Consider the following 22,844-nt stretch of genomic DNA (forward strand, 5'->3'; position numbering starts at 1 on the left):
TTAAAACAAGTGCACAGGTAGGCAGGCTAAACTTGCATTGATATTCACTTTGGGATCCACCTTCCAGACTTTCCTTGTCCATTTCCTTAACATCCATATATCTCATTCTCCACCCAAGCTGATTCCTTGCTCCTTCCCACGTGATCTCCACACAATTCATAGATATCATTGGTCACAAAGCCACTTGGTGTATTCATTGCCACATCATCATAATCCCCAGAGAGATTGTCAAGCATCTTATGTTCTCGTGTGCGAAATGATGAGTTCTTAATGTCAGGCCTGGTTCCAGTCAGATCCGCTTCTGATTGCTTCTTAATTATTTTGTAAACCTCCAAATTCGGACTGTTCCTCCTGTGGGTAGAGAGCCAGGCATCTTCATCCTTTGGGCTCGTATCTATTGGCTCCCGTTTCCTTAGAGAAAGGAAGCAACAGGTCCTAATGTGCTCATGTACAGAACCAAACAAAACACCAGTACCTCAATAACCTAAAGATTTTCAGCAGAGCTGACAAAAGAGCCCAGATAGAGCAAGTTTGCTATCACTTGCAGCTCCAGATGTGGGGCAGGCAGCACCCCTAGGGCAGCCCATGGGAAGCTGGGCCCTGCACTGGCCCCTGGCATCCCAAGGCAGTGAGGGTCAGGTCTGGCACAGCCAGCACCACATCCCTTTCTGTGCCAAGGCAGCCATGCACACAGGGAAAAGGAGGGAAGACCAAAAAAAGCTTGGTAGAAGAAGGGTCATTACTCTGGAGCAAATAATATTGATTTCTTCAAAGAGTATCTCCTGCTCTCTTTGCAGGAATCTGATTTTAAACCAGCTTTACCACTAACACTTCAAATCATCTTGTTTTAACTATTCCCCATCGAGCATATATTTGTGGCTGAAAGCAGTTACTTTACAGAATCCTTAAGCTGGCAGTAGAATGATTGTTTGCACAAGACACCCAAGTTCACCTGTTAAACAATGTCACTTGCCTCTTTGCAAAAAGCCAAAAACAGAAGATGGCTGTAACGACCATCAGTAGCAGCAGCACAGGAATGCTGGGAATAAGGATGTAGGCAAGACTCAGAACAGGCTCTAGGGGTAAAAATATGAAATTCCAGCTTTTATTTACTTTCAGATCTATTCGGCATGCACTTTATAGAATTTTATAGAAAAAAAGTTATTAAACACAGCACCGCTACACCCCAAAGGGCTTCAAGTCCTGTTCACAATCTACCAATCCTCCTCAAAGGCAGCAACTCCAATACAGATTGATATGTAGTTAGTAAGTAAAATAACCTGAAGTTTTCAAGATAAACTAGCAGCCACTGCCATCTCACTGTGAGAAGGCAATGGTAGTGCAAGTTAACAAGATGCACTGTTCTTTTAAAAGCTTATGAATCCCCATCCAAAGGATTTCAGAGCAGGGAGGGTCTTATGACCTACAAACTTCTAAACATCTTATTCTTTGGCCATCTATATGAAGGGAGAAATAAAGTATAATGAATACTTAAAATTTCTTTTAGTAGTAAACTAAGAAAACATTACCAGTTTTCACATTCCAGAGCAATTCAGTAAGTTAAAAGTACTTTTTCTCAGGCCCAAGTATTTTACGCAGCTTTAGTTTTTAAACATTTTGGTACTCAAAGCAAGCTCTTTCTGCTTGTACTGGTAAAGATTTATGGGGGAAGTTTTCAGCTGCAATTGTCTAAACTCAGTCCATATTGTGGATCAAATACTCCACATCTAAATGTTGACTTGGCAGCCACATGTGAGATGGAGGCCTGCAGAGCTAGAGAAGGGGCCAGCTGATGACCACAGGGCTTACCTTGGGCTTCTTTAAGTGTTCCATTAGCATATTTCTTATGGTGTTCTTCTGGCAACACTGGCTTCACTGGCTCTGTTGCAATATCTGGGAAGAAGGTATTAGTGGATATCATATTGCAGATCTTAGCTGGTAGCTTTATCATAAGTGAGAGTGAGAAGAGATGGAAGAGACTTCCATCTGCCAAGACATACAAGGCATATCAACTTAGCACTATTTTGCTGAAGTCTCTACAGCATGAGTAGGGGGTCCACATACTACATCCACAGGCAACACTACTGCACCAGCTTGGATTACTGAACAGCAGGAGGGAAATGTAAACTGCAAAGAAGCTTCTTTGCTCATGAAGCTTTCAGTGTGTGAGGGTCCTTGATAATGAATGCTAATGGAATAATTCTAAGAGTTAACGCATCTTTTAAAAAAGGCTAAACCAAACTTATGCAACTCACCTGTTTCAGAATTCTCTCTTGCAGCATTTGTTTGCTTCTCTAAAAGGAAAAAGAGACACATAACCTCCTTATTATCTTGAGTAGGGGCAGATCACATCTACCATCAACAGTCTAGGAAACCAAGTACCCTTCTTTGCATTCCCTCTCCTTCAGGCCCTGTTTGAGATATCAAACACTTAACAAAAATCCTGACAGCTCATGTAATTAAGTTGCTATGGTTATTGGATAGGGAGGTAGTTTTCCCCAGGATTTGCCTCAGTTTAAAAGTGTCTGTCTCCTAATAGGTATTCCCAGTGAAGCTGGGGGCTTGCCATACACACCATCACACCTTCCTTATAGCTACTCCTGGAGACAGGGAGCAGGCTGGATTTTAAAGATTGGGAATGGCTCATTACCAAGAGAATATTTGCAAATGAAGTTGTTTTTCATGTTGCATCTGTCATCATTCCACTGAAACATATAAGGACCTCCAACACCTGGTGGGGCAGATGGCTGGTGGTACATCACAACACAGACTTCACTCCCACAGGACGGCTCATCTACATACCAGTTCCTAGGAAAACAAACATGTCAAGTCAGACTTTCAGTAACCTTCCATGATGCTGCAGAAGCTTCTGCCTAGAAACGTATTAGCAAAAACTGTCTTGTGAGTATTTCTTCCGAATCAATCCTGCCAAGTGGGACAAAGGAAGTAGGCTTTCACTATTCAGCAATCTAATATAATGAATACTAAAGAGGCATTTTATATGTTGCAGAAGAACATGTCTTTTAAGACTATATGCCCTGATTTTGAAGAGAGTTCAAAAGGCACTGATTTTTGAACAAGCAGGATTCTGCATGCCAAGCACTTTTGGAAAGCCAGTCCATAAAAAAAAATTCCAGATATACCAAGATGTTAAACATGGGGAAGTGTTAAAGCAATAATTTTGCAATCATTACAGAGCCCTTCAGGTGCTCCCCTTCAGTCCCCTGCCAAGGGAACAAACTACATCACTTCATGCAAACAAGCTATGCCCCACTAATGAAAGACAAAGCTATATCAGTTCCTTAGCAGAAGCAGATCTGGGTCTAACTCCCAAGTAAGTATTTCAATATCTCAATGCCATAAGAAGCTTTAAACTGAATAGTACTCATGGCAGTTTTGTTCACTCCTTCACTGAGGAAGTAAAACTTATGGTACTTGAGGAGTACCCTGTGGAAATGGCTATCACTGCCTGCAGAGACAGTGAGCAAGCACAGCTGAGACACTACTACTCAGTTCCTTCCAGAGGACTGCTTCCACCTGCTCCAAGGGGGTGAAGTGGGTCCTTCCCCAGGCTGCTGTCAAGTCTCTTGCTCAAGTACCTACCTGAACTTGGACGAGCTGCCATCTGACCAGGAGTAGAGGTCCTGACACTCCGTGCTATTGTCTACATCATGCTTTTTCCTCCTAAGCCCTATCCAAAAGTCTCCATCAGAAGCCAGGAGACTTTCTATAAATTTCTCTATCAGTTTTTGTTCTGCTGCTGTTTCAATACTGACTAGGTGGCCGCCATCAGCTCTGCAGGCGAGGTGTGCTTCTTCATAGCTGATCCTGCGTGAAACATCATGGAAGTAAACTATTTTATAGCACGGCCGCTGCGTTCCACCCCGGCAAACTGTCTGCCCTGCAGAAACAGAAGGAAACCTGTTACAGAAATGGTGCCTGTTCGAACAAGAAGTGAATGCCGATTCTTCTCTTTGGCCAAGCTTTGCACTCTAGGACAATTTATAGAGTGCAGCAGGGGTGAAAAGAGTAACATGGCCTCCCTTATCACTGAAATAGTACAAGGCATCCCTGGATTGCTTCCTGCACACAGTTTAGGCTGATCTGCACAGCACAGCGCTTTCGTGCTCTGCACTTCTCGGCTCTCCCATGAGTTCCCTGCAATTTGAAGACCCCAGGAGTTCCTTACACAGAAGTAATGCTGTGCCAGAGAACAAGCTGACACGTGCAACATTAGAGTCCCCCCCCCGCCCCACAAGTGCTCAAGGGGGCAATTTTTTTAAAAAAGAACTTAAGTGGCTTGAAATAGAGATTCCCTTACACAAGCAGAAGTAATTACCCTCTGTGGTGTACAGACTTCCTGTATGCAATCTACTGCAGTAATATCAAGATCCATTCACACAGCCTAATTTATAAGCAATGTGCTCCACTGTGAAGTTACTGGCTGGTCAGGAAATAAACAAGTCTGTTTTCAGACCATCATAAGCCAAGATTTTTCCTCATGCATGAAGCAGCAGCTTATTTTGATTTTAAAGAAAGTAATGATTCTAAGTGAAGAGACAGATAATCCAAAACTTATGTACTTGTGTATTTCACGGAAGAGTTCCAACATTTAGACTGTGGAAACAAATTTCCATTTTACTTAGCAAATATTTCTATTTAAGCTGGCGGTATAATCTTCTAAATACTTTGAGAAAAGAAAAAGCATCCAGCAACTACATGGAAAAAAGCAGCAGCCATTACAGAATCAGAACAAAAGGCATGTGTGAACGGGTCATTATAAATTCACACAGGTTGGATATATTCTACTTCTCTCTTTCTCCATCTTCTTGCATGGCTACACAGAGCATGGGAATTTTAAACGTATTTTACAGCCAATTTTTTAAGCACTTAAGTACAAAGAGCCAGAGAGTATGTTAACGCTTCATGGGAAAAATATAACTATTTGGGCCACAAAAAAAATCACCTCAGAAAGTATCTTTAGGCAGAAGGTGTGTTTCTTTTTCTAATTTAAGAAATGCATGTTTCGTTCAAAAGGCAAGAGACTTTACCTCTTCTGAGGGACATGTCCACTGCTGCTGCGAAAGCCACAGAGAAAAGCATGTTATAAATTTGCAGCAATTGCCTAGAAGCAGTGCCACCTATGAACTGTAGCTGGGTACTTTCCTGATATTCAAATTATTTTTGCCATACGCTAGAACATCTGCCTTGCTGGCCAAACGTGCCCTTGCTCATCGCTAAGAAGAAGTAGTTGATTCCAGTCCACTCACTCCAAATGAACTTTCCAAACAGTGATCTCACTGGTGTAGATTAGGTAACAAGAACACTGGACATGGGCCTCTAACCAAGGCTGAAAGGGTTCTTTGTATTCCCCCCTTACCTCCTCAGTGCAAACGCTGGATCTGCTTCTGAGCTTGCTGACTGGAGAAAGCCTTGGCAACACAAGGCTAGGAAAGAGTCAACTGCACTGCCAAGGAAAATCCGATGAAAGGAAATAGCAGCTCCAGCCCCCCCTCCCGGGTGGCAGCTCTGCAGCTTGCTGCCACAAAAGCAACCCCGCTGCAGACAGCGGCATTCCAGAGTTAGAAATGGACTGACTTCTGCGGGTAGGATTAACATGAACCAAGGAGGAAACTTTTTGAGCAGCAATGATCAGGCTTCATCTTGAACACACTACATGATTAGGTTCGGGATACGCTGCCGCCCCTTGTCTGGCTATTCTGCACTACGCGTGGTCCAGCACATTCCTCCCGAAGTAGCCTAGCCCGCCCCACTTGGAGACTACACCCCAAAGCCCGCAGGTCCAGCTCGCAGCTGCTGCACACTTACTCCCAGTAAGTCTCCACGTAGGAGCTGAAGCTCCTCTGTGCAAAACCAGGCAGGGCAGACTCGCAACCCCAAGCGCTAGCCCGGGCAGAAGGGCAGGGGCAGCAGCGCGCCGCAGAGGCAGCCTCGCTCCTATCGGGGCGCGGGGCAGCGGCAAGAAGCGCCGCGGCCGGGCCCGCGGGCTCGCCCGCCGGGAGAGCGGGAGGCAGCCGGAGGCGCTGCCGAGGGGGCGGCAGAGGGGCAGCCCGAGCCCGCCCGCCCCGCGGCTCCCCGCTTACCGCTGAGCAGCCGAGCGCCCGCGGCGCAGCCGAGCGCGGCGGCGGCAGCGCAGAGCGCCGCGGCCCCCAGCATCGCGCCGCCGCCTCCTGCCGCCCTGCGCTGCGCTGCGCGGCGCGCGGGGACAGCGGCGCCCGGGGAGGGGACGGCGCCGCCTCCCGGCGCCGCCCGCAGCCCGCGCGGCTCCGCCTCGGTGAAGCCCTCAGGGCTCTCAAAGGGAGCATCGCGGGTTACCTGGCGGCAGGAAGCACACAGGCAGCTGCTCTAAGGCCACAGCCTTGCCCGCATCTGCACCGCATGTGTGAAATGGCCACAGCAACAGCATCCGACTTCGGCGTTTCCCGTTATACTGCTATAATTTGACATACCAAATACGGAGAAGAAGCAAGCATCTGAGCTGTCTGTAGTTTGCACTGTAATCCTGAAGTCTTTATGGGGCAAGGCTTCATTGCCCCTATTAAGTAGATCTGTTATTTGAAGAACACTTGCCATAAAAAAAATGCTGTTTTAAAATATTTCTGTTCTGTATATTAAAGTAAAATAATTACTGTTCGAAGAAACTTAAGAAAAAGTTGGCTTTTACAGCTGTGCTCATTTCATAACACAGCTTAAAACTCACCACCACTAATTGTTTTAGCAGCCTGTTCTTTTCCTAACATATATGCATGTTAAACCTTTCAGAAGGCATTTCTCTAATGGCTCTAAAGAACATCAACATATCTCCATGGAACACAGCAGCAGCGATATTTACCACTTAGTAAGAAGCATTAGAAGACATTAGCCTTCAGGGGAGATTTATGGCTTCCATAAGGGCGGTGGGCCTTGACCATCCTGTGGCTTTCCATTATGCAGCAGCCTGGGTAAGGGCTCACGATCAGCAAGCAGCTACTGGCCTACGCTGGTCACTGCTGCAGAGTCAGGGGAGAACACCAGCACTCACTGTTTACAAGATCCGTGATTCCACATTAGGACAGAGCATTTTACTCAGAGGCACTTGTTGCTTCAGCAAGTCTTCGAATTAAACATTTATTGTTTTAACTCTGCAAAACAAAAATCTACAGACTGAAAAAAAAACTCCAAATCTATCCACAGCCTTTGTCAAGCTAGGAACAACTAGAAATGCTATCGAACCAGAAATGTATGCAGCCTCAAGTCCAAAACAGCATGCTCCTGCGAGCAGGATATTGTTTCTGGAACCAAGAAGCACTATTCCCCATCAGACAATTTAGCTGAACTATTTGAGGGCCTTCACTGCTTCTTGATCCTCAAGGTCCAGATCAGACACCTTCCTCCTGCTGGAAATAACAGAACCAGATCAGACACCCAAACTTACTGATGCAGTAACTGCAGCCAATCAAATGTACCATCAATAAATACGTTGTGCTACAAATAGTTTGCTTCAGTATGGAGACAGAGCAGTACAATGCACCCTCAATGATACACAACCGCATCAAATAAATATAATAGCATTAGCTAATTTACAGTAGAGTGTTCACAAGCCATAAACTGCTGTTTAAGTTTCAGCTCTCTCACTGCCATCTCATGTCACTTGCAGCACACAGTTTTACCCCTACTTTCCTTCTGTAGTACCTGAAGGGTCCTGCAGGTCATTCCCTTGTACCTGCTCCCCCTAGAGCCACCCATCTCAGAGGGCATGACACCTGGAACCTTTTCACTTGTTCCAGATGCTTCTGTTTTTCCTTCTAGCCAGCTTTGGAGGCAACTATGGTCTTGCTCAGAAGCAATTCCATCTAAAGCCCAGTACTTTCTTGAAGCGTTTGCTTTCAAAATAATTTGTGTCATTTCCCAGCTTTCATATCCATATGTTAATTTGGAAGGAAGATGTAAGCTACAGATTCATTGCTTAGCGTTTGAAGCATGGATATTCAGTGACAGAGTCTTGCTTAAAACGGTGCCAGTGTGAGGAAAGAATGGCCTCACTTAAATCTCATTTATTAAAAAGAAGAAACTGCTGAATCAAAGACTGTGAGGTACCACGTCAGCATTTTTAAGAAAGAGATAGGTTTCCCCCCCGCCTCAATTACGAAAAAATTCATACTGAGTATAGTTCTTCAGCACTTATACTGCATCTTAAATCTTTTGGCCCATGGGGCAAATGCATTTTTAACACTATGCCTGTAGCTCCCACTTGACTGATCATTAACTTTGGCAAAAGAAAATAAGGTTTTTGGATAGGCATAGCAGGGCTGATAAAATTAAGAAGAAATGAACTCAATGTCACAGCACAGATTAAAAAGCATATGTGAAAAGAATCAACTAGCAAGCATAAAGATAATACAGGACTAATACTTATATGAGTGGTAACTTTTAGGAGGCCAAGTAAATAAATTGCTTCAAGAGAATCCCTTTCACAACAACAGATTAAGAGAACAGGCAACACTCCTTGCAGCTAAAGCATGCTGCTTGCGTTTAGAGCTGTTCTCCAATCCTTCTCAATCCCAGAGCCTGAAAATAACAGGGGATGACCTTAGACTTGAGTTTCTGCTTACATAGTCCCTGTCAGACAGTTGCTGGCATCCTGTTTACTTTAGAAGATACATACTGACAATGGGAAAGAACACCATTTACATCATTACAGGAGGTCAGAGCCGAGACCCAGAAAGGAAACTGTCTGACCTAACATAACCAGATTGTCAGCGGCCTCAGGCTGCATGTTTGTTACGAGTTAAAGAAGCCTTCACCACCTGGTTTAGCACCTAGGCCTAAGTCACCGGCCTAAACCCAAGGGAAATGTATTTCAAAGCATTTGATCCCACACAGTTCCAAGATCCTTAGATATTCTTCAAGGGTTGCTTTGCCAGGTTTCAATACACCATGCAAGGATGCTGCAATGCATCCAGGCAGAAGTGTTTTCAGGGTCAAACTGCCACTCTGGGTTAATTATTAAACTCCTACGCTGTGTCCCCTTAAAGGTGATGCAGATCTGTGTCAGTGTGTGCAAGACCGGCTTGGAGTTCCAAATATTTTCAAGAGTAAGTGAATGAGTCATAACACAACATATTATAGCATGAAGTCATGTCTTATTATGGTGATCTACCTCTGGATCTATACTAGGGCCAGACACTGGGAAACTAAGTCTTACAAAATCACAACAAAAAGAACACCAATACCACATAATACTAAAGATCAGGTCATTTTGATCTCTTGCCTTACTTGATAAAGATATGGTTTGGAAAGGAGCAGGCTTTCAGCCATTTCTAACCCTCTGAAAAAGCATTAAAATACTTGGTCGGCTGTGGTCTTCTTCCAGACTTCCTGCTTTTGAACCAAAACATAAAACTAAAATCTTTATAAGTTGCTTTTAATAACTAAGGTCTCATTCCCTTTCTCTAGTTCATAATTAGACATAAATGAAACATACTGAGAATTCAATGATTTATGTTTGTGCTTATAACATATCCATGCCTATTATGTATTTAAAAGCAAATACAGAAGAGCAGTAGCAGGCAGACTAGCCTTTCAGTCTCTAATGTTTATCATAAGAAATAGTATAGAATAAAATTGCATGGCTATTTTAAATTCTTCTTATTGTTTTGAAAAAATAACATCTTTCTATCCCTCCTCCCTGCTGCAAACCAGGCCTGGCTACTTATGCAGAGTAAAATCCTTACTTTAAGTACTTTAATCACCTTAATTGATCTGTTTTGGTCCCTGGTTTATACGGACAAGAAATCAATTCTTTCTAAAAAGAGAGAAGATTGATTAGTTACCTCTTTAATTCATTCTAAACTTAGACTGCCTATCCTGGAAGACAGTTTTATAGAAATGCTGAAACAAAAGACTACATTAGCATGAGAAAATAATTCAGAGTTTTTTTTTTTTTTTTCCTCTCTCCAACCTAAAAGGATACCCAAGTATTTCAGGGTATACAACCCAATAAAGATACTGCATCACAACTGTAAAAATTCTCTTGTTCCAGATCTAGTTTTAATACATTCCATTTGGAAATTTTCATGGCCTTCAGCATTTTCATGAACTTTGAAAAAGTACTTAATATGAATCTATTTCAAATCTGAAGGAATAAAAGATGGCTTGATGTCCAAAAGGAGCACGTCATTCCTGAAAGTATGCTTTGAAATTTTGCTTTCTAAGTCCCTTGTCAGATCACTACATTCATCAGTTTAAAAACTTCAGTTCTGCTCTCTTCTACTGAATGTAATTAAATTGTATTATCAAGATCTGTAACTCTTCAGATGAAGTGTTTATCCTTATATGGGGTAGAAACATCCATCTCTGCTTTGTATCTTGCAAATTGCAACTGAAGGAAAGGACTGCCTTAATATAATATAGACCTCATTCTAGAATTTTCCTTTCCTAATAAGCTTCCAATCAGACCAAGGAAAAAATATTATAAACTAGTAAATCTAGAGTTCACTGCTGATAATAAAAATCCTAAATGGATTTCTTCCTTTTATTGTCCAGATTTGGTTTATGAAATCTTTTTAGAGAGCAGACCATGCCAAACCTGCCAGTAGTTTTATAGCTCTATTATAAACCCAGAAGTTTTAGTACTTGATTGGAGAAAAATAAGTTATTTGAGACAACAACAGAAAAAAACAACTCAAGTTACAGTAGATAGGTTATGAAGATGATTTAAGCATATATATTTTTTTAAAAGGCTATTTTCAAGGCCATTCCTTATAATCTGGTTTCCAGATAATATGGGAAATCATCACAGTAACATATACTGGTGCTTTATACTTCACCTAGTTTCTATGCCTTTTGCCTCTGTCAGGCCTGACACTTTCAGAGGCACATTGCTTAAAGAATTCCTCACTTAGGAAATCTGCTCATTACAGCCAACTTTTCCCCATGTTTACTAGAGTTCAAGCTGACTTTCTGTTATTGCAAGACTACATCGACTATGGCATACCTTACAATACCCCAAGAGCTTTCATATGCTGGACTACAAGACTTACAACCTTATCTACAGTGTAAGATTGCACCAGCCCGCAGAATGCAACAGAAAATAAGTCAGACTTACTGCAATCCTTTGTTCTCTCTGTTTCCTCAGTAAAGCTAGTATTTCTTCTCTTTTCTTGGCCTAAAATATAAATTTAGCACAATAAGCCAAGGAAAAAAATATACAGTTCTATATTTATATATATTTAAAAGAAAATATATTTTTCATAGGCATATATATATCTAAACATAAACATTAGCAAACAATTCTTTGTTAATCTTGAGCTGACCAAACTAAGGCAATTCAGGATTCCCATATACATAATGGCTCATTACAAAACCCCTTTTCATCAGAGAGGTGGAAGCAGCAAAAACTTCTTTTCAAAAATGTCTCTCTGGGGTAAGCCAGTCTTTACTACCATGAAAACAAAAGTTCTTTAAAGCATAAATTAAGGAAGAAGTCCTACCGTGCCATACCTCAGAGAGGTGAACAAAAAGGACAATCCCTTTCAACCAAAAGTTAAATAAGGTTGTTGCAATAAGGCAGCTCTAAAGACAAAGGAGGAAGGGAATCCACAAATACAAACCAGCTGTAATGACCAGGGTCAGATATAACCCAGTGAAAACCAGTCAGGTCCATAGCAAAGAGACCTACCTAAGCAGGGGGCTGTGAGGAGACCTCAGGTGAAGTTCTTCAGGACCATTAAGGCCCATTAGTGGCCTCATGGCCCTAGTAAACATAAACACTACCATGATAAAAAGCTGGTAAAGCACAACTTTAGAAGGCAGAAACTGAAAACAGTCAAGTAAGGTCAATATTAAAGGAAAAAGTAGGATTAAAAAAAAAGTACACAGCAATATAAAGATCTTATTCAGATAAACTAAGCATTCCTGTTTTAGATGCATTTAGCTGATTATGCTGATTTGAGGAGTTTGTAGTTTTGTACTTTCTCCTAGTAAGTAAGAGCGGAATGTCAGGTCTCAATCTGTATTTGAGCAGAAAATGACACTTGTGACTGATAGTCATGTGAACATTATTCTTATTGCATTCAGTGCATTACTTATCATTTTCCTAGACTTATTTGAGGCTTGTAGCATGTTCTGTAGTTGTATAAAGTAATTTACTCATTGAAATTAATCATTTATAGCTGCCAGATGCCCAAAGCTGCAAAATGTTGCTATCACTATTGTTGCTGAATTATAAAAAGATGAACTGAAAAAGTAGGGAACCATTGCTAGCTTCAGCCAACATGCAGCAAAAAGGCTAATTCATGTTAATGGATCAGATGCATTACAGGCTTATTAATTGGAAAAAGAGGATTGCTGACTTGCAGAAAAGACTTGCAGACCTCAGCGCCTTTCCACACCTCTTGCAGATTGCTGACATCTGGCCTGTTTCCCAAATATAGAGTAGAGGCTTTTCATTAAAAACGCAGAACATTTTACTAAAACTGGCAAAATATACTGTAATTATAGTGTTAGGCTGGCAATGTTATTACTTGACTTCAGGTATCTTAGATTTCCATTACTAGTGTGAATCGCATGCATGGTGTACATATGGACTGTTATTTACAGGCCATATTAATGGTGACTTCAGAAAAGGTTGGTATCTGCAGCGTATATCAATGTCTCGAAAGCAAGCACAGCACAACTGTTGCTTGCCAAAACTTTTTTTTTTTTTTCCCTTGGCAAAGCAGCAGGAAAAACCCCAAAGTCTATCCACCTAGTTCAACCCCACTGTTTTGGAGGAGATGGACCTCAAAGATGTGAACACTAGGTTGCTTATTTTGCTTCTTTTTCTGGACAATTAAATGCTTGCTTCACTGCATAAATATGAATCATGCAGTCTTCAAAAAACAGGCAGTGTAGCTTATGAGCACAAGTATTATGTAGATATATACTGCTTTTCAAAATGTTCATTTACAAATAAAATTCAGCCTTGAGTATAAACCTCACAGCAAGCTGAATTTTACTGATCCTTTCACCAATTACCGAGTCTACAAATATGGTTAAATAAACTCCTGATTTTGCAGTGCCAGGGCAAACTGACATAAGTAAAACTACACTGATATCAGAAAGGCTGTTTGCAAACCAGCAAGATTTTGCATCAAAATTAGGTAAAGGTAGCATTTTCAACTCAATTTTTGTGATGTTTGCTGAACCCTGCAGTTTCTTCTGGAGCTGAGTAGGAGGTGAAGTGGCTTAGTCAAGCAGTTCTTGCATTATACCAGTCTAAAAACATCACCTAAAACTATGCCTGAGTGACAGGCCATGGCAGAAGCATTCCTATGGAAGTTTATTTAATAACAACCCACTACCAAGTTTCCCGCATCTCTCGCTCAATGAACTCTTGGCACTAGCTGCTGCTGGGCAGAGGCTAATGGAGAGATCTATTAATAACTGAGAAAGACAACTAAGAAATAAACGGATTCTTTGAGCTGTACTTCAGTTGATTCATGCCAGGGTTTTGTATGTGAAAGTGGCACTGTTTATTTTCCAAAAAACAACAACAAAATCTTTTTTTGAAAATGGACTCTGTCACTTGGCTACTTTCAGGTACTAAACTGGAATAGACATTATGAGCACACTATGAACAAATTAATTATAGAGAGGGAAAAATGATTTGTGAATCCCCCTCAGAGCCTCAGCAAAATGCAGAAATGAACCCTAAAAGTTGTCACGCACACAACTTTGCAATACAGTTCTTAACAGTTGGTTCTGTCATTAATGAAAAGTAGTTATTTGGAAAATAAAAACCAATTTAAAACATGACTCTCAGATGATGAAAACAACAGGCATAGGAAGGCTTTTTCTTTTATACATTCCAGAGTCTGTATTCCAGATTACTAGAAAAATAAACACCTGATTAGTCTTTGGGGATTTCCATGCCATGTAAAAATAAGAGTCTAGTGTGAACCTAAAGACATACGAAGGGATACTGATGCTATTTATTCAGTGGACAGCAGATGGAATCAAATAGCTCAGTAGCAGGCATATCTTGCTATACTCCAGTCAGTGGTTCTTACCTGCTGAAGATATTTTTCTTTTTCTTCAGTTTTCTGCATGTTGTGAGCTTCCAAGATTCTCTCTTTCTCAGTGTTTTTCTCAGTTTCTAAATACAATGAATGAGAAGCAATTGACCGAGGTTCTTACTAGAACTGTGCTTCCCAGAGGGCGTAATGCCTAGCGCATGTTGGGGCGGCTCAGAGAGCTTGAGACCCCTCGTCTGGGTCCCCAGGGCAGCAGGTACCAGCCCAAGCATCTCCCCTGTACAGAGGCTGCCGCCTCATCCAGAGCTTTTGGCACCGCTCGTATTCACTCCTTGGAGTAAATCCCTCCACCTAGGCACCTGGTGAAGGCTTAGCAAACTGGGGCAGGCAGTACTTGATACTTAACTGCTGACAAGCGGTGGGCCCTGTACAACAGTACTCCTTCCTGAAAGAAAAATCACATGAGGAAAAAATAATAATATTAGAGAGCATAGATTAATCGCTCCAGTCTTGCTCGCAAACACTGCCCTGGGGCTGAATTAGTGAGAAAGCGCATGAAAAGGGTGTTGGGTACCACCATCTGTTAGGGTACCAGCCCTGGGGAGGCTTTGGGGGAACTTAGGGAGTGCAGGGCCCCAGAGAAGCGATGAGGCCCAGAGGAAAGTGTGTGCATGTGGTTGGGAGCTGGAGGGAAGGTGAGGGTCCTCGGGAGAGCTGTGGGGCCTTGGGGAAGATGTGGGGCCGCCAGGTAGTTTGTGGGGTGCCAGGAGGTGGTAAAGGGGAGGCGTGGGCCCGGAGGTGCAGGCAGGGTCCCCTCACGGTTCAGGGCAGCAGGCCCCAGGCGGGACTCGATGTGCGGCGGGAGGGCGGCTGAGCTCCAGAAAGTGCGAGCGGCCGCCACGTCACTGGGGCTTGAGCCGGTGAAGACCAGGCCACTGGCGGGCAGTGGGGGCGAGCGGTGGCCATGCTCTGTCCCCAGGGTGGCCCGGCGTCTTCCTTGGCCAGGCTGCAGCCCCATGTCCCCCATCCCTGAGTTGGCGAGAGGACAGCAGTGCCTGATGCACCCTCCTGTAACCGTCACCTGACGCAGTAGGTGCCCACATCCTCTCTGCTTTTCTTTTCTCCCCTCCTGGCACTGGCGTTAGGGGCTGGAGAGCTTGTGTAAACATTGTTGTCCCTGGTCTCTTGGTGCTTTGCAGTTGTCCGCCTCCCCTCTGCTCTCAAAATGCCCTCTTGGAAATGCCACGCCAAGGAGCCTCGGTAGGGGTTATTGAGTGCTGTTTGCAGGCATAAAGTGAAGTCGCAACTTCCTGCTGCTTTCTGGGGTGGGAAGTACGCTTGTTCTGACGCGAGCAGAACAGCACAAAAGGCAGGGCAAGGCTGTGTATTGCTGCCCTTAACAAAAGACCAAAGGGCTGTCCGTGTCCATGTACACATCTGTGTCCATGCTGCTAGAGTGATTCTTGGGGAATGTCAGGCTGCAACCAGGAGCTGTTGGCAGGGTGAGTCATTGGGGACTGACCCTGCGAGAAGCTCAGCCAGGGTGGACATGCAAGGCAGTAAAGGGAGCAAATGCCTTCTGTGGGACCCTCCTTTTAGCCTGCGTTTGTGTGGCAGAGAGTCTCTAAGATCTCAAAGTGGGCAGAATAAATGACAGCATTCATTTCCATGAAAGAATCATAAGCTTGCATTTTATTTATTAAGAGGAAATAGGAGTAGAAGTGGCAAGCATAAGGTTGAGGAAAACAGCCAGAGTTGGACCTAATGTCTGTAAGTGACAGAAAAAAAAAAAGGGACTTTCAGTTTGCTCTCATGTTTCTTCTTGTACACCAAACAATTCTGACTGAAGTTTTGTATCACACGTGCATGTGTAGTTAAATAGCAACATGGCTGGACAGCGATACCAGTGTCTCATGCATGTGTGACTGGCAGACCAGTATGTCTCACTTGCTTTGCTTTACTGCCTCACTTGTGAGTTCCATACCTCTGCAAAGACGTTAGTCTACCTGCCTTCCTGCGCATGTGGTTTCCATTGAGATATCTTCCAGCCTTTTTACCTGGCTGTGTGGTTAGTGATTGTTACCTTTGGCAATCAGCTAACTACACTGCCTAGTAACTAGGCTGATGTAAGAGACAGTTGCCTTTCAACGTCTGCTTTTACGAAGACTGGGTTTCTGTGTTTTTTTTTTAAATAAACTCTTACAGAAGGTTCTAGCGCTATTCAGGTTGAATTTTTTCATTTAAAAAGATACAATCAAAAAGGCATTATTAATAATTTCACATTAGGCATGAGGATGGTATTAGGCATTTTCTGTACTGAAATTGCAGTAGGAGTACTGAATTCTGTGCCTTGTTTTGATGGCAGTGAAGTTAGTGATTGCGAAGCAGCGGATACAATCAGCTAACTACACTGCCTACAAACCAAGCACTCCTTCTGTAATGGGGTCATGGCATTCAAACCTAGAAACAAAGAAAGCACTTCCAATAATGTGTATTAACTCCTGCTATCTCATTAACTGCTCTTATAAAAACAAACAGTTCTCAATAATGAAAAACATTGGTTGTGTCACCCTTGCTGTCATTCTACTAAATCCAAAGTCTTTATTTCACAAAGTAATTGCTTTTAACAAATCCAAGTGTGGTAGGTGCAGCGTGAAGATCTTTTCAGAAGTGAGTGCGAAGTAAAACAGTGAACCCAGGAAGTGCAGGTAGGCATCTGTCAGGCTGATCAAACATTTTCCACTAATTTGTGGTAGTCATAAAATTGAGCAAATCTATTCTGCAGAACAAAACTATGTATGCAATTAATTATGTGATGCAGATATTTTATATAAGTTTACCAGGTTATTCTCAATAGACCTAATAAGGAAAGCTTATAAGGTTATTCTTAGTGAGCTTATAAGGAAAATTTGGCCTACCAATTAAAAGAAATGCTTGTTCTCATGAATAAATGACATTAAAAATGCATAAAATGGAATTCAGGACTTACCCTTAAGCAACTTACCTTGTAATAATCCTGATGATAAAGACTGAATTTCTACAGAGTAAGGACTGAATGAAGCTTGAAAAGCTTAAATGGAAAGGGGAAAATGGCCATCTTCTTTGCTCTTCATTGCCTTCCATTTTTCATGACTAGCACAGCTGCCCATCCATTGGTACCCAGCGATCTTTTAAGGGACAAACATGCCCCTGGGAATGTTTCCTAAGGCAACAAATGGGTGCCCCATCTCTATCCCTGGGCTTCCTGGGCCGGAGTGTCCTGCCTGGGCTATGGGTCAGCCCCACGCCTGCAACCTTTGTGTACGCTCTGTTGTCATGGTCACTCAGGTGCGGCTTCTGCAAGGAGGATGGGCCCTTGCTTTCAGATGCGAGGATGCTTTCTCACGAAAGGTTTCTGTGGCAAAGCCAGGAGTTTCTGCCTGTGAACAAACTGCTTCAGGTTGTGTCACGGCCGTTGGGGGTGATCTGGGGTGTTGTGCTACCTGTGGTGATCTAGGCACACCCCCCTACACTGACATATGGAGCCTGTTTTTTGCCATACAGGGAACCTAGGAACCATAGTCAGATGTGCAAAAAAAAAAAAGGCAAACAGAAAGAACGAACAAACAACTGTTTGTTCAGCCAACTCCTGAGCTGCTCAGTTCCCTGCAGGCCTCTCTCTCCTTTGCATTTCCAGCCTTGTTTCTGTATTTGATCTTTGCTCTTTTCCTCTGTACCAGCGGCCCCAACACACCCCAAATCTACTACCATTTGGCTAGAGGACAGATAGATGAGATGATGGATTGCTGCCATGCAGTTTGCTCCCACTTTGAGCTGTCCTGTCCTACTTGTTGACTGCATGGACAGCAAAGGCAGAGCAGAAGAAAAGGTGTTTCACCACCAGAAATAATTTTGAAGGCTATAGCAATAGCTCTAAGACTGTTATAAAATAAGCCAAGTTAATTAACCCATGTTATATCATTTTATAGCATGCTAGACCATCACCAGTCTTTTTTTTAGTTTATTTTATTCCCTTAGTCGACAAAGATTGGTCATCTTAAGTGAAATTCTAGTAACACGTTGTGCTCAAACAATTAAGATTCACTCCAAGCAAATGTAAGCTGCTCCCAATCTCTGTTGTGTAACGTGAATTCCATTAATCACAGCAGAAGATGCTAAACATTACTATATAACGGCATGGACTTATCTCAGAAAGAGAGAAAAATGACAGAAAGAGAGAAAAATGAGAACTCACAGACTGAGGTAAAACAGTTGCTGAAGTCAAATGTTACAGATCTGGGAGATGGTAGAGGTAGTCATGGAGTTGTGAGACAACATGTGTGATGTGCACACTTGCAGTGACACCTTATCTCATCCACTGGCCCTGAATGACACAATCGTGTCGCACCATCACACTTTGCCTGCTTATACAAAGCGCTTTCAGACCTGGACCCAAAGGCCCTTTATAGCAATGAGGGTTTTTCCTTGAAAAGCCACCCTTACTAATCAGTGTAATTAGCATGGCCATATTGTCGTGTGTGCAACGCGTAATAAAATAGCAGTACTCACGGTAAAATGCCTAGGTAGAAAAATTGCAGGTAAATACATTGAGATATTTACAGAATATCCATTGAGTTACTAAGTAATTAAGTAAAAATAAAAGTCTTAATCAAAAAATGATTCATTTCTTAAATAAAGATTCTTAAACTTTCTATTCAGGCCCAGAAAGTGTCACTCATATAATCTAAAAGGGAAAAAAAATCTTTGCACAATCAACATATTAAAATTTAGTATAAATTTTAGTTCTGCATTTCCCATACAGAACTAGCTCACCCCTACTGATTTTATATCGAGAGTTAAGGCTTATATATCTTACCTAGACAAGGTGTGTGTCATTCATCATCCCCCAAAGCTGAATGGCTCGTAGAAAGGAGATTACTGACAGTGATCTGAACATTGTTTTTTCAGTTCCATGTGTTCAATCATTTAAAAGAAAAAAAAATCTGCAAGGCTGACCCTTGCTAGGAAAGTGTTTGGGCGAACAGTGTTTGCTCTTGGTTTGGCCTGCAGTTACTAGAGTAACTGTGGCTGACTCTTTTCCCTTTGTAGTTCATGCCTAGGCTTGCCTGGTGATCCAGGAGACCCATATTTTAATCTAACTAGGAATGCTTGTGCTGAGTTAGGGGCCTGATCTGAATCCCACTGAAGTCTTTGGACAGATTTCCGTTGATTTCAGTGAGCTCTGAATCTGTCCTGTTTACATCCAGGCACTGGAATGTAGCGGTTTGGGTTGTTTGTTTGTTTGTTTTCCATCTAAGAATGATTAAAAACCAGCAGCACCATTTAGCAAAAGGTACAAATGTCTGCTCACTTATCTCATGCATCTTGTCGGTCGCAATACTTCGTTATTCATCATGCTTTTCTTCTTTGCAAATGCTGCTGGGATTCTAACAATTTCTGCTTGCATGTGCCTGGGAATGAGCTGGAGCATTATTCATGGACTGTTGCTTAGGGGATCTCACATTGTGATTTTGTATTTGAAGCTTTGTTTCTCAGCTGGTTACTATCCAAACAGAGTACACAGGACTATGTTTCCTGTAAGCCAGTGAAAAGTGAGGGCATTATGAAGGATCTGAGTTCAAACCTAAGTAAAAGAGACAGTTTTTCTTGTCATTAAAATGGGAAGACAGACAGTTGCAATAATCTCTGTTATTCTGTCTTCTTTTAAGCACTGTCATTATCAAAAACATTTATGTACTCTTGCTTGATGCTAAAAATATTAAATTAAAAGCTCTCAGCACTGTATTTCTTTATCAGTGACATCCTTAAAAATAAGAGCCGTGTGGATGAATTGCCAAGAATTTTGCATGACTGATTTCACTGCTCCCTCTGGTTTCTCAGGTGAAAAGTTTTGTTTACTACTGCTTTACAGTTTATGTGTTAACTATGGGAACAGGTAACTGAACAAAAGGAGGTGTTGTAGGGATTCAGACTTCTCTCTGATTGCCCTCTGTGGAATCCATGCGCCTCACACTTTTGTCACAGAATTTCGTAACTTGCAGGACCTGCCTGGACACGTTTGAGACAGCTCAGACGTCCCATCAGCTGATGTGCTCCATCAACCCCAAATCAAGCTGGCCTTCACTGAGCAAAAGTGACTGAGAGAAAGTGACTGAATAAATCCTGAGACCTAATTGTGTTAGGGTCTGAGCCACATGGAAACTATGATCAAATTACCAACTCCAGTGGCAGGGGATGCGGGCCATATGATGCCTACTGCTGTTCTGCAGTAGGAGTGTTATTTTAGCCCTGATAGGTTAAGGATAAAAAGAAAACAAGATTTATAGGAAGAAGTCATATCTTTTATTAGATCATAATATTAGCTCATGATATTGCTGGAAAAATACATGAAGGCAAAACAAACCAGACTAAACAGCAACTTCCTGTGCCTTGGCAAGAATCACAACATCATCCCCAGAGGATTCATAGTTTCTCTGCCTCTGATTATTCATGAAACCCTGAATGACTAAACCATTAAGGAAGAGAACTTCAAAAAACAACGTTCCGTGCATAAGCTGTCACTTTTAGGGTAAAAATGTCACATCTGTTTAATATTTTCCTGGACACTTCTTTGTCAGCAGAGCTGAAAACTCAGGTCTGTGGTACTTCCTCCCAAGCGCATCTTTACTGCTAAAAATTGCTAGAAGTAAAGACACTAGAAGAGGGATCAGTTCACTGTGATGACCTCATGTTCCACATGTATCTTAGCTTTTCTCTCTGCAAAGCCTTGGGATATTTCTCTACAATTCTGGTAAAAAAAACTCTCAAGCACTTAAGATATGTCATGCAGCAAGTGTCATCTCCTTAGTACCTGGTATGTGGCAGCCTCTAGTGTGGCTGGATAAGAATGCTGAAATATTCCTTGAGACTATTTCAGATATCTCTGCACAGCAGAGATATGTGTGCAGGACTCGAATATTGCTGGTATTGCTAGCAGTGCTGTCCAGAGAGCTGACAATCCACTAAATGAGATGGCAATTATACTGTGAGTCAAGGAAAAGTCTGTGAAAACCTGCTCTCAGGCAGTAAACAGCTAACTAATGCCTCTTATTAACTTATTTTGTTGTTAATATGAAGAGCAAAGCCCCGTTTTCAATATTGGCCGCTTATCATACAGCTCAGCTACAATCTTTACCAAAATCTATGAGAAAAAAAGATGCAGTTGATGCAGTCCCTTGGGAACATTTTTTGTGCTTTTGACATGTCATCATACAACAGAAGTTTAAAAAGAAAGCCAGATTGATGCCTCTGTGAATTGGGCTTTGCAGGATTTACAAGGAAATCCATTCAGATCAGAAAAAATGACCCATCAATTGCCTGATATTTTTAGAACAATTTTAAATCTCTCAAATACAATTCAGGCCTCAGGCATGAAAATCCAGTTTCCCCATTCATGAATTCTCATCTGTTGCCCAGAGCTAATTCTGGTGCACAGGATGCAAACGGTCAGTGGAAAGTAAAATTCCTCACAGGCTCCATAGAAAGAAACGACAAACTCTTAAAAAAACTTACATGGACATTCTTCACAGTAATGCGTAGCAGTGATTTCCTGTTGCCAGACACCATTTTCCAGAAAACCCAGAGCAGACTATCATCACCATCTTATGCTGTATGCAAAAGGAAAAGAATGACTCGTGGTATGTGTATGGAACACATGAAATCCTTTTTGTCATCACAAGCTAGCAAGTGCATTGCAGAGTACGTGCCAGTGATAGTGTTGTGCTTGAAACACTGGCCTAGGAAATTAGAGATCAACCTCTAGTGCTACTGAACACTTTTTCTGAAGAGTCATAATCTATCTCAGACTTGATTTCTCTGTTTTTGGAATGGCGATTGAAAAGTACTTGCTGATTAAAGGAAGTATTTAGATACATGAGGAAAAGAGAAAAATACCTTTTTAAATTTATTACTAACTCCTTAGAATCAGAGTTCCTACCAAGTGTATTGGTAGGTCTGTATTGTGGTGCAGAAAGAAAAGAACGAGGAACTTACTATGGGAGTGGAAGGAAATGAAATACAGAAATAACCAGAAATTTGTGGGTTAGGCTACAGTTTGTTAAGATGTACACTTTGGTAAAGATGTGCCCTCATACTTCATTTTGCTTATCCACTGTATTTTATCACAATCTAATTCAAGGCTGAATGTAAGCATGTGAATTGCTTAGCTACAACACCCAAAATAAAATCAAGAATCAGTTTAATATTCAGCTCTTTTCACCCTAATTTGTTCTCTTGTCTTGACAGTTCCTGGTATCTGGCACTAGAGGCACAATTTTCTGCGACAGCAAAGGGAAGAAAAAACAGAATGCATCAGCTTTTCTCTGGACGTGCCCTGGGTAATTATTGCCCGAAGTTTTAAACAGTGTAGTACTCATGTCTGAGAAACTGCCTTCCTGTCAACTCTTTGTCATTCACACTCTGTATGGAATGTCTCAAACATAACGTAAGGCTTTACAAATCATGTGAACATTTAGGTAGAAACTTAGCAAAATTTATGTTATGACAAGAGACATAACATAAGAACATAAGAAATTTCAAGATAAAGAATAGCAAATGTAAGGGCTTCATAAACAAAACACCTGTGTTGTTTAGGGCTGGTAGGAGCTGTCAGGTATAACTTTGATAATTAACTAATAAATCTGGGACTATTTTTCTCGTGGTAAAAATTTCAGTAAAAATTAAAATTATGTTTATGACGTAGACTGATGGATACAATAAAATACAGTGCAGAATTGATTTCCTTAAAAAAGGGAAACTGATATTAGCATAAAAACAAGTAGATTAGAAATA

General features: G+C 41.9%; 1 protein-coding gene across 1 annotated transcript; it reads right to left on the bottom strand.

The window, feature by feature from the left end:
- Window positions 1-15,033, bottom strand: LAYN (layilin). The gene is made up of 10 exons (XM_088527395.1): window positions 14,835-15,033; window positions 14,052-14,137; window positions 11,108-11,167; window positions 5,052-5,075; window positions 3,604-3,896; window positions 2,651-2,808; window positions 2,256-2,294; window positions 1,810-1,893; window positions 974-1,076; window positions 1-411 (listed from the first exon to the last, which is right to left on the bottom strand). The coding sequence occupies exons 1-10, from the start codon at window positions 15,031-15,033 to the stop codon at window positions 87-89; spliced, it is 1,371 nt and encodes a 456-aa protein (XP_088383521.1). The 3' UTR covers window positions 1-86.
- Window positions 15,034-22,844: the final 7,811 nt, after the last annotated feature.

The sequence above is a fragment of the Tinamus guttatus genome, unplaced genomic scaffold (assembly GCF_059628265.1).
Source record: "Tinamus guttatus ecotype Peru unplaced genomic scaffold, ASM5962826v1 Tinamus_guttatus_pri_ptg000284l, whole genome shotgun sequence".
NCBI lineage: Eukaryota > Metazoa > Chordata > Aves > Tinamiformes > Tinamidae > Tinamus > Tinamus guttatus.